General features: G+C 33.4%; 1 protein-coding gene across 9 annotated transcripts in view; it reads left to right on the top strand.

Annotated features, from left to right (window-relative positions):
• The window catches only part of Ih (hyperpolarization activated cyclic nucleotide gated potassium channel Ih), a 934,537-nt gene that overhangs the window by 874,771 nt on the left and 46,418 nt on the right, over positions 1 to 13,348 (top strand). For all 9 annotated transcript variants that reach the window (XM_069820890.1, XM_069820887.1, XM_069820882.1 and 6 more), the window contains one exon: positions 5,809 to 5,926. In XM_069820890.1, the coding sequence (XP_069676991.1) occupies positions 5,809 to 5,926 (118 nt within the window). The remainder of the gene's footprint in view (positions 1 to 5,808; positions 5,927 to 13,348) is intronic.

Below are 13,348 nucleotides of genomic sequence, written 5' to 3'. Positions count from 1 at the left end.
GCACAAGAATACTTCAACTTAATATTGGTAAAATGAATGCTGGAGCGAATCGCCAATTATAAAAAATTTGAAGAATGGCGAACTTGAAAGGGTCATGAGATTGCCAACTTTCCCTGTCACTTTCAAGCATTTAAGCGAAATTATAAAACTGGTAATCGAACTCTTAGCGAGTGTTTGTGGTGAGAAAGCTGCGAAGGGTTTATAAGAAGCCGTTTAAAACGTTGTTGTATGGCTCAATTTGAGACAAAATACAATGTTTTAGAAAATTAATACTTTAGTTCCACCTGAAGATGGTGCCTAGAGATACTAAAACGTTACATACCTTCTTATTTAACCAATTAGATCATTGTAGATATAGGCTTTCATAAATTAAGAAAAAACCCTTGTCTTGTGTTTATAAGTATTTTTCAATATTTGTAGTTTATTCATTTCACCTCTACGATGCCACCTGAGAATGTAACTTGATCAAGATCAGATTATGCAGAAAAACTTATCTAACGAATAGGCAGTTATTGTGAATATAGGAGTTAATGAATATTACAAAATAAAAATTTTGCCTCATTTCTCTCTACCCTACCGGTCATGCTTATTGCCATCAGGCCACAGAACACTCATAGCATCGTTAAAAAGTTTCGCCACAGTTTTGTGATTGCATTTTTTTTTTTCGTTAATCCACTAGTCAACAATATAGGTTTGCAAGGAACCTACCACAACACTGCCGCTACACCGTTCTTCTGCATATGTAGTTTCATCCACTGACACCCAGACGGAGTATTGTAATACATAAATAGTTTAAACAAGATGTTGAAAGTAACCAAGTATGGAAATATTGACTTAAATCTTTTTAAAATCGTAACAATTCAGTATTAATAAGCTGTACCGCCTATACATAGTGCTATATAGTGCTTACCTCATAGCAGCGAATCTATGAAGACTAAACATATGGGACTCTCACTCAAAGTCATAATCGATGTTAGTCCGTTAGTTTGTCACAAGTAATTCATATAATCTCTTTCAATATCTGCAACTTCTGTCTAAAGAAGTTCTCACTTTTAAATATAGTTCAGTTGGTAACAACTATTACTCTTAATAACCAATGTATGCAACTTTATATCTTAAACGTGGTGCGAGGATTTACGGTAATTCATATAATTTCTTTCAATATCTGCAACTTCTGTCTAAAGAAGTTCTCACTTTTAAATATAGTTCAGTTGGTAACAACTATTACTCTTAATAACCAATGTATGCAACATTATATCTTAAATGTGGATTTACGGTTTTTTAGTCATTCGTAGATGTAGAAACATCCAACGTTTCGGAATAATGTGTAGACTTCATTATCAGCAAAACAATAAAAGGAGAACGTGTTTATTTGGTAGGGAGCTTTGAATGTTGAGGTCAGTTTGTCCATTTTATATTGTCTACAGTCATAACTTATATAGCCCATTTTCATTTGGTGCACGGACATTTCGTCCACTTTTTCTGTCCATAAAGAATTCGTCCTTTTCCAGTATTGTCCATTAATATCATAGGTCCACAGATATTTTGTCCATTTTTTTGGTTCACATTTTTTGTCCATTTTTCTAAAGTCCATTTGAAATTGTGTCCTTACAACTAAATACAAGACAAGTTGAATTGCAGTTAATAGACAACAATTTCATCGTTATTAATGTGCCTTCTTATGTATTCCATGGTACTGAAATCCAACTGAATTTACCAGAAAGAAATTCATTGTTAGGTCTACGTACTATCAACAGAGCGCAAAATGTAGGTAGACCTCCACCGCCTCAGACTCTTCATGACTGTATTATAAGATCACCATATGATCTTAGCCTGAATGGAGAATGATTTTTGCAGTTCAACAGTAGAAATAATGACGGGAACATACTAATTATATTTTATACATCAAAGAGATTGAGCCATCTGTGTAGAAGCAGGACGATCTTTTATGATGGAACATTTAAGAGTGTTTCAAGGTTGTTCTTATCAGTTGTACACAATACATGGAATAATACACATTTCGTTTTCTCTATTAATTTACTTCTTGTGTTAGAAAAATGAAACAAATTAATAATAATAATAATAATAATAATAATAATAATAATAATAATAAAATATTTATTTTTTTATTTATTTTTTTTATTCTGTCGAAGTAAAGGCCACCAGGTCTTTTCCTCCACTTAACAAGAAACAAAAGAAGCTGATACAATTTGCAGAAGTACAAGTTAATGATTACAGACTAATATTTAAAGAACACAAAAAATAGATATCTCTGTTATACTAGTACAAGTTGAGTAATATAATGCAAACATACTAAATAATAAGTTACAAAATAATACCATGACGCTAAGCCCATGAAGGACCAATACCGACCAGCTGCCTGCTGGCCTCACGGTCACATGCCTAAGCTGGTTTGCATAGCCGGATTTCGCTACCTATCGTAGCTCTCCAAGTGCATCACGATGCTGGGTGGGCACCGGTCCCATACACTGGCCGAAATTTTATGAGAAAACAAAATAATACACTCAATGAATATGCAAATGGTAAGTGAACCAATATTACAAATTACAAGAATTACAAATTCAAACTTAAATTATAACTGCATAACACTTAGGAAAGTTATATGTACACACATACACACAAAGGAGAATAAAACATGAATGAGGAAGAAAGAAAACATTTTCAGAGAAATAGTAACATATGTACTAACAATTTGCAGGATTACAGTGAGCAGATTGCAATGATTACAGAGCAGTCTTCCAACAAATTAAAGATGCAGCTTAAATATGAACTTGTCTCCTCAGCTCGTTATGACGCACTTTGAAATAAGCGCAATTAACTCGGTATGGGCCGTTCTAACAAACAGCACCGTAAATGCCTATTCCATTTTTCACAAGCAATTTGGCGGCATGTTGTGAACTTAGGCCTGAAGGTACATTTCAGTGATGATGACATACTCAATTACATTAGGCGGCTGATGGGTCTTCCATTCATACCGGTAGGCCTACTCCTTGACAACACTGAAGAGCTTTTGGTGACTTGTTACAAAGAAGTCACTATGATAGCCAAGATCTTATGACATACTTTGAAACCACCTATCTGAGGGGAAGACCTGCAAGAAATACTGTTTCGTCCGCCACTTTGGAACGTTTATGATCGAATGTTAAATGGAATGCAGAGAACGAATAATTTTGTTGAGGGCTGGCACTCAAAATTTCAGAAGATAATTGTGACACGTCATGCAACAATATGGACATTTTTGGATCATACAAAAAAGGAGCAAAGGGACAATGAGATCTTGATATTACAACTTGCTGGTGGTCATAAAAATGTCCGTTACCAAATTAGGAAATCATACGAGTACCTACATAACAAATCAACGTCAAATAGAGAATATAGTACTCGGATATCAAGAATATGCAGATAACAACAACACTGATTTATATTTGCGTTCTATCAGCTACAGAATAAAAGTGTACAATACCGAAGAGAGGGATGAAGAGGAAGTAGAAAATAATTAAAGTTACTTAATTTTTTCTTTATTTGCTTCAGAAATTAAATTTGTAGTTAATTTCATTGCATACAGCTGAAATATGAGGGGGCTCATTTTATCCCAACCTTAACCCTCTAAACATCTCTCTTCTCAAAATTCGAGAATACCTGGACGTTACTCGACAGGTGGAGTGGTGCCTTGGATGATTGGGATGTGCGCAGTGGAAGACTTACAGAATAAATAGTGTGAATTTATAATAACAAATATAATTAACAAATAATGAATAACAAATACATAAATGATTCAATGAAAGAAACATACAAGTATGAAATTAAATGAAAAGGAACGATATGCTAAATTAACCTCAAATATAACAATAAATAAATTACAGAACCCTCGAAACTTTAAACAACACGGGCCAATATACTTGCAAGTCATAATTCAACCTAATTGACAAATTCCAAATAATAGATTCCTGACCTATAAAAATATCTGCCCACTGGAACATTCTCACAACATGTCCAACAACACATGAGCCTTTAACATGAATGTCCAGCCGTTACCACAACTCTCAGTAAATGCCCAATTAGATTTTAAATTGCCATAAAAATGCAAGTAATAAATTCAAGATATATGTATATTGACTCAATATACTAGAAAGACATAACCTAATGTGAAACAGTCACACACCTAATCAATATGCACATAATTAATTAAAGATTGGATCTTAATTAGAATTGACACATAGTAACAATCTCTGTATTATCACGATAAACCTGATGCCCAATAGAGAGAGAGAGAGAGAGAGAGAGAGAGAGAGAGAAAGCGAGTAATATACAAAACGACAATAGTTACGAATTCGCGTACTCATTTAAATACCAAACTGGAATTCAATACGCTCGAAATTCATAAATAGAATCGTGTAGAAAGTCATGATAATCAATTTGGAATAGAATGTACTAGAATAACCAAAAGAGCAATTTAACTGCAGTTTCATTACATTCACTATTACGATATAACCAATGAAGGTCATTAATCATCACAATTTCGCCAGACTACCTTCAAACTTCAATTTGAGGTAACTCACCACAACTATAAAACCTCACGCAATCTCTAATACACAAACCAAGACATTATCACTAGCGAATCATGTCCGTATCCAATTCACTAAATATATCGTAAACAAATGTAAGGAAATACCAAAATAACTTCGTAATTTTAACTTAACTACTCCATGATAAAACCAATACAATCTTATACTTCACAACTGAATCCCGGAATGAAGTTAACTGTCCGAGATGTTCTCCAAACAACCTTCCACATCGAGCGTACGTTCCTAAGTAAAGTTAATTATATCACAATTCTCGGAGCAACCTTACACGTCGAACGTAAGTTCCTAAGTGAAGTTTACCAGTCGAAGACGGGCTCCTGAGCGAAGTTTACTAGACGAGCGCGGATTTCTGAGTGACGTTTACTAGACGAGCGCGGGTTCCTGAGTGACGTTTATCTGCTACTAAGCATCGCCAAGAAACCTCGGTTCCCTCTCTCTTTTGTTTAAAAAATACTAGCCGGCCAATGGGAAATTAGGTGAGAAAGTAAGAGGAAAAATGGCGCCATCGATGTTATACTATTGAAGTGAACTCTGTCGGCAAGATGGTGTATTATATGGTTAACTGATGCGTCGAGCTCGGCTCAAATAAAATATCCTAATATAATTCTGTAAATAATATATTAATCCTACAATGAACCATAAATATTGTGGACTAAGAAATATGGATTAAAATTAAGAAAATGGACAAAAATATTTGTGGACATTTCATACAGTAGAAGATTTTTATAAGTTGACATTTAAAAGGTGGACAAAATTGTTATGGACATAAAATTACTTAAGACTAAACTCTCAACTGGACGAAAATTTATGATGGACGTAAATATTGTGGACAAAAAATGTCACTGGACAGTCAATCTGGGAATCGTTGATGACACGATGCAGAATCACAAACTCCTCGCTCAACTTCGAACACCACTGCAGTATTAAATAATACTAATTCTTCTTAAGAAAAAAGATATTATTGATTAATACTGGTCTGAGTATATATCTTGTCAGGTTAATTCACTTGTAAATATTGCAAATTCGTCGAATAGTTAATTCTACTGCGTTAATCAAGAATTGTTTTACTCATCCTATGATTTGTTACGAAATTAATCTTTAACTCTGAATATAGTGCTGTTTAAAATATAAAACACCTTGTAATTGTACTGTTTGTTAGTTTAAACGCAAAATGTATCATATCCATGCTATTTTTTATCTCCAGGATGTTATAAACTACAACTGTCGCTCCCTAGTAGCATCTGTGCCATTCTTTGCCAATGCTGATACAAATTTTGTGTCCGATGTGGTAACCAAACTACGCTATGAAGTCTTCCAGCCAGGTAAGTGGCTTGTGGTAAGATTATTGAAAAGAAAGTTAATTTTCATAACTTTAAAATTCAAACTCTGTACAAAACTAAAATACATTTTGTGTTCTTAAAGTAATACAATTTATTTGAGGCGCCTAAAACACAAGCGGTACAAGTTACAAAAAACATAGAGTTTTGAGAAAATCAATGAGTACCGGTAAACAAATTTTACGAGTCATCTGTGTGGTGGTTTCTTACTTTCACCCTAGATCATATATAAAACAGATTGACCAAGCTTATATTAAATTTAGACGCAACTGGAAAATAACGGACGCTATGCGTCGCTAGTGTCGAGAAATGAGCTTGCAATAACAAACACTAGATGGCAGAGTACCTGAACAGTACATAGAGTAATACGACTGTGGGATGACTTTTTTACGTCATGCCACCTCCAAATTTCTGTCTCATTGTAATGTGAGGTTATGTTACGATAAGACTTTGATGTGTCGCTAAATTGTAGTATACAGAAGCTTGTTTTACCCAAATTCATCAACACACATAGATGACATTTTGGTACGTGGCTGATATAATGTTGTTTGCGTTCAATATATAATCTGTCATCATTTGATGTACGAAATCTAATTGTTTTTAATTTTCAGTATATAATATCTCCCTAGCAACAATTATCACAAAATACTAAAAAGAGCAGATTTGTCTGCGTTTGTTGAATGCACATCATGATGCTCACGAAAAGGCACTAATTTATTTTGTGTGAACAAGATTACAATTTTTGAATATGAAGGAAAACCAGGTATCCCTCTTCTGAAATTTATCCGAAAGGGGAAGAATTACAACTCCCTCCCCCCAAACATGTTTCCTCTTTTCTAGGCCTATATGTTTTCATTTTACAGGTGTATTATATGATGCGATATGGAAGCAGATAAATAATAACTGTACGTTTCTCGTCCACATTAAATTCAACGTGTTCATAACGTAGACCTGATATATTGCTTCATGTAGGCTACACAGCTGGCTGTGTTCTTTTTACGAATAAGCGGTCGTACTAATCATTTTCTTTTCATCTGAACTATTGCTAGAATATGCGTTTGTGTTTTTATTTGCTCTGTATGTTGTTAAATAACTACTGAACATCGTCTTCGGTTAACAAATTGTTCTAGTATTCGTTTTATATCAGTCTTACGGTATTGAATTATGTCCAATGTCCATAACGTGGGCGAGATATTATCAGGCTGGAAAATTTGCTCTGAATGCATTTTTTTACACAATTTTCTAATTTTCAGCAGATTTACGATACCCTGTGCGGTTTCTCTGCCAATGCAGAGTTAATTGCAATATACGGTAATTCTGTTATTTTCCTGACACTTTTATATCCGTTCTCAAACGTACCGATTTAGATTCTTTACCCTACTGTAGGTATTTTGCTCTCTACAAATCATCGTTAGTCAAATGAAATAGCCTATAATAGTTGTTTGCAACGAATTAGTAGACAACCTCAATCCCTCCTGACCGCCTCCCTTACGAATTTCTTTCTCACTTTAATAAAATTTACTTTATACTGGTCCTTAAATTACTGAAACTAGTGCTGAGGTAGTTACGGTGATTTCTGAAGTGAAAATCGTTCAATTTATAAGGGTGAAATCAAAAATAACTTTTGTAGTCTTTCCTTGTCCTTAATTGGAAATTTGAGTAACTTCATATGACGACAATATTTCTTCCTTCTTCTACAGTTAACATAATCGCAGATGGGCATTTCTAAATGAAGTTTGTTACACAGAAACCTTTGAGATAATATTGACACTTGAAGTTCTTTATATAGTTCATCTATAAGAGTTAAATTAGCGCTGAGGTAGTTTCCTTCATACTCAGCTTATTCACCTTACATACATGAGTCTGTAACAGGTTAGGTTTGGTCAGTGCTGTCATGGTAATTTTTTCTTGGCCATACACCCCACCCCTTGTTTTCTCCCTTGAAATATATTTTACTCTCCTCTCTCTATTTCTCCAATTGTCATTTAATTATTATTATTTTTTAATTAAAGAAGAAGTAAAGAAATTGTTTTGCTTTACAATTTAATTGTGCAAGTTTGATTTAAAGAATACACCATGTAGCACCACCATAGATGCACACTTGTCTCGATGAATCTTGGAGTGTATATTTGCAGCACTACTTGTTTTTCAACCATTATTTTATATAATTCTGGATTCCAGTGCTGAAGAGGTGGATAATTTTTGTTTATGAACATCAAACAAAATAGGCGGTAGGTACAGTAGGAACAGGAAGAGATGATCTAAGATCTGTATAGATCTCCACGTACAAAACTTAGGCACTCATATGCCGTATGGCTCCTTACAGACAAAATTTTCATTTCCCCATACGATTAATTAAAAAAAATTGTAGGTTCCATACGATATATGGCCTCGTGTGGCCTCCATGACAGCACTGGGGTCAGTCAGTTTAGGCACTTTTACACCTTGCATATACAATCAAATGTATCTCCACAAAAAAAATCCTTATAAATTGAATGGTTTTCACTTCAGAAATCACAGGAACCGCTTCACCCAGGTAAGTAGTTAGCAGTTAATCATTTCAAAGCTCTTGTTATATTATGAAATAGCATCACACAATGCTGCCAAAATAAATGTTCCCAGTGTTAAAATTACAGAGTGTAAATTTCGCTTAGGACAGTTTTTGCTCTGGAAAATTAAAGGAAACAAACAGTATATCAAACCAGCAGCTGAGACACAAAGCACCTGAAATTCGAAAGTGGTTAAAAATTTTTATATTTCGTTCTTTCTTATTTACCAGCAATAGAAGTACCGATATCAGATTTTTTAGAGAGCTAATATCAGAGGCCCCTCCTATTAGAGAATGTTTTGAATAATATTATATTCTGGAAAACTACATTGGCACATCAACCTCCCCTCCCCCCGCCTGAATTCTGGGCTGAAGCACGAAAATTTCGAAATGTACAAACTACAGATGCGGCAGAATATTACCACAATGGTCTTCAGCAAGAATTTTGTAAGACATATCCAAATATCTTCATGGTCATTATATGTATTAAAATAAAACATATACTACATGCGAAGTACTTACTAAAAATGAGAGAAATAGAAATGGGAAGGACAATAAAAAAGTGGAATGGACAAACACTAAGAAACTATTCATCTTGAATCAGTATGAACAATAGGACACTTTTTTTTGGTCTTAGTGGTATAGAATATGAAATTAAGTTGCATCAATAAGTTTTTCGAGTTTAGCATTACTTTAAGTATTTATTGTCCCCCTGTTGGAAAGATGGAATTACTTTGTTTGAAACTTGATGAAATTTTATTGTACCTTAACTCAATTTATTAAGGTACAATAAAATTCAAAATAATAACTGCAGGCCATTTTAAAATAAATCTGTTGGATGTAAATTATTTCTTAATTTATTAGGACCATAAAGGTATTGTTACAAGCGATAGATTGAATCATTTTTATCTTAATAATTCAATGTAGGATGATTATTTCGGGAATTGTTATGCACTAAATTGTGAGGATATTTTAATACTTTTTAAAAATATAAATTTGGAATATGTTTCCAGTTAGTAAAGAGTAATTCAGAGAGACAGAGGTCTCAAGCATATTTATTGACACATGCCAGAATTATTAAATATGAAAAAAAGAGTTCTTGCACTAACATACTGTTTATGAAGTATAACCAAATCTTAAGAAATACAGTATATGTACTGGTATTCTATATAAAGGCATAGGAGTGAATATAAATCTGTTTTAAGGAATTCCTATTTAATATTTCTGCTATAGGAACATGACAAAATAAATACAACGCAGCATGGAAGCTAATTCAACTCTTATCGAGTATTGTTGATGAGATGTGTTATGAAGGTAGACCGAATCATTCAATATAAATGTATAAATAGGACGAATAATAATAGATTAATTTCAATGTATGTAGTATCAAAACTGAAAGCGGTAACTAGTCTATGAATGATGTCTTAACAAGTATAAATAAAATGGACTCTTGACAAGAGACACACATTTGGCTGCAGTAATAACTAGGACTTCAAGGAATTTATGGTAGCTCACCTGTCAGGCAAAACTCTGAATAGTCAGCATTGTCGAACTATAGAAGCGCGATTAAAAAGTATTTTTTTCCCCACCCATTACATATGATTGCTTTTTTCAAGTCCCGGTAATAACATTATTAAATTCATTATCCCACATATTTGGGTGGTGCCTTTCTTTGTTTCTGACATAATTTATGAGAGTTTCTCTTTTACACTTCAATAGAGAAATACAACTTTCAGTGGACAATGAACGTGTAACTCTAATGGAACTCTAAGAACCACAGCATTAATGTTTTCTTCTTTTCTTTCATGCCCTTTAGTTTTTGTTGCAGATAATATCATGCTATTAGATAATTATACATGCACCTTTCTAATAAAATTGGCATATATTTCACTGGTCTCAGAAGTAAAATTACATGTATAATAGCTTCTCGGTGCAAAATATTTACTGAAAATTATTGTAGGATTTGAATAGAAATGTCACTTCTCAGGCAAGGTTATTCGTGGATGACTGTATAATATACAGAAAAAATTAGTGATAAATCTTATATCACCGCCTTGCAAAACTAGCTTGACGTTATTGAAAACTGGACTACAACAAATAAAATTAAAATCAATGTGAGCAAAAGTAAATCAATATGTATCCTTCTGTAAAACACAAAATTAAATTCGTCTCATATACCAATTAAATGGATCACCAGTGTCACAAGTAAACACTTAGGTACTGTATATATTTTAGTAACAAACTGGTTGAAATAAGTCACTAATATTACAAGGATAGCCTGGAAAACACTACATTTCTTTATACGTATTCTTAAGAAAGCTAACCGAAAGTCAAAAGAATTAATGTACATAACCCATGTTCGGTCCACTGCTGTGGAGTAATGGTAGACACATCAGACCGTGAAATGAGTGGGCCCGGGTTCAAATCCTGATTGGGGCAAGTTACCTGGTTGAGGTTTTTTCCGAGGTTTTCCCCAATTGTAAGGCGAATGTCATGTAATCTATGGCGAATCCTCAACCTCATCTCGCCAAATATCATTTCACTATCATCAATTCCATCGAGGCTAAATAACCTAGTAGATGATACAACATCGTTAAATAATCAATTTAAAAAAAGACGTCAGATAAGCAGAGGAAGTTGCAAAAGCTTGTAGTGGCGAAGAATTTAAAGCGTCTGTGTTGTTAAAAAAAGGGAAGTACTACAAATGGCAGAAAAAGTGGATAGCCTATATTGATGTATTTGTTACGTGACATTACACAGGAGATATCACCACATATAGTTGTAAACAACCGTGGATATTTTAAATCTGAAAGTGTACTTTAGTGTAATTTTTTTTATTGGGTTATTTTACGACGCTGTATCAACATCTAAATTATTTAGCGTCTGAATGATATGAAGGTGATAATGCCGGTGAAATGAGTCCGGGGTCCAGCACCGAAAGTTACCCAGCATTTGCTCGTATTGGGTTGAGGGAAAACCCCGGAAAAAACCTCAACCAGGTAACTTGCCCCGACCGGGATTCGAACCCGGGCCACCTGGTTTCGCAGTCAGACGCGCTGACCATTACTCCACAGGTGTGGACACTTTAGTGTAATCAAGTGTTGCTTTGTATAATAATAACTGTAGGCACAGTGTATACGGTAAATCTCTATATGCATTTGAAAAGATTAGTAATCAACTTGACAGAAATGTTCGTGTGTCACAATATAATTTGTAATATTTTATTTGTTAATGGCACTGTTATTTTTATTAAAGTATACGATTTAGCAGTTACATGTACTTCACAAATGTCTTAATTGTTTCAAAAACAACTAAATGCATTTATGACATTTGGCACAATAATATGAACATTTTCCATTTTGGTAATAAATTAAGTGGCAAGAAAATGTTCATGTGTCACACCATATAATATTTAATATTTTTTACATTATTAATTATTCCTTTTCATTATGATTTTCTGTTTATATTTTGGAATGCTTACGTTAAAAAACAGTGATGTGTCTTTCATGAACTCCTAAGTATTTGATTAAGTCTCCTGTGAAGATCATAGTTACTTCGAAAATGTTACGTGTGTGACTATGGAATGACCCATCAGTATTGTTAGTATTGTTACAAATTACAAAACCTGAAACTGTTAGAATGGGATCAGGAGTAGTGACAAAAAATGTAGTGTTGTAGGCCTACATCAACATGACTATTTTAATCCAGTTTCTAATAGTTTTTAAGGTTTGAAGGCCTTTTGAGGTAAACAGTATTGAACATGTGAGGGAAGGGCTATTTCTTGGTAATGGATTAGGCCTGTATATTTTATAATATTATTAACTATATATTGTTAAAATACCTAGTAAATATCGTAATATGTATATTATATAATACTGTAAACGAGACAATATCACAGGCTGCAAACTAGATTATTCTTCTTATAATTATACGAACATGTCTGAAATAAACAAGACTACCATTGGTTAGGTTAGGATAGGATTACTTATATATTGTAATCAGGCTATATGCACAAATTTTCCAATATACTACTATCATAACTAAATAGGTAATGTTAACATTAATTTACATAAGTTTTTGTGGTGCAAATTAAAATAATTCAAAGTAAAGTATAACAAAACTCCGACAACATTATAATTATGAACGTCAAATTCTCTTATTTTATTTATTTTTCAGTGTTTAGTCCCTTATTTCCCATTGTTCTTTGGATTTATCATTAGTGAAATATCAATTAACGGATAAATTATGTTATACACTCAGTTGATAATATAAATAATATTCACGACAAATATATAAAAACAGAAGAGATAACGAATCATAATTTAGCCCACCGATAACTTTATAACATGGTCTAAAAATTCTAGGTAGATTGGGTTTGCGCGAGACTCTGCATTGTATTCTATTCAATACAAAGGCGTACTTTACGAGAATATCTCGTAAGCAAGAAATAATCGATTTAGACCGACCAGACCGGTTCAGAGTTCGTGTCTCGTGATGGTGTTGGTCATTGTGCCATCTGTTGACGATTATTGAACTACATCAAGCCGGCCTCGCTGCAAACCCTAAAGCCAATATAAAAGAGCTATCTGTTAGTATATATGTTCTAGGCTTTCACTTATGTCCAATTATCCAGAAAAATTGATCCAATTTAATGTAAATAGTGCAAGTGTCACTTATACCCCTTGGTCTCCAAGCATAATGTTGAGATAGTTTATCCACAACAGATTATTATTATTATTATTATTATTATTATTATTATTATTATTATTATTACTGTTATTATTGTTATCCAAATATTGAAACCCTATTTTACCTTTGGTATATTAGGGTTGTAGTTTGTTACATGTGAAATACATTAT

Source organism: Periplaneta americana, chromosome 3 (genome assembly GCF_040183065.1).
Source record: "Periplaneta americana isolate PAMFEO1 chromosome 3, P.americana_PAMFEO1_priV1, whole genome shotgun sequence".
NCBI classification, from domain to species: Eukaryota; Metazoa; Arthropoda; class Insecta; order Blattodea; family Blattidae; genus Periplaneta; species Periplaneta americana.
This window is presented reverse-complemented; position numbering and strand designations above follow the sequence as displayed.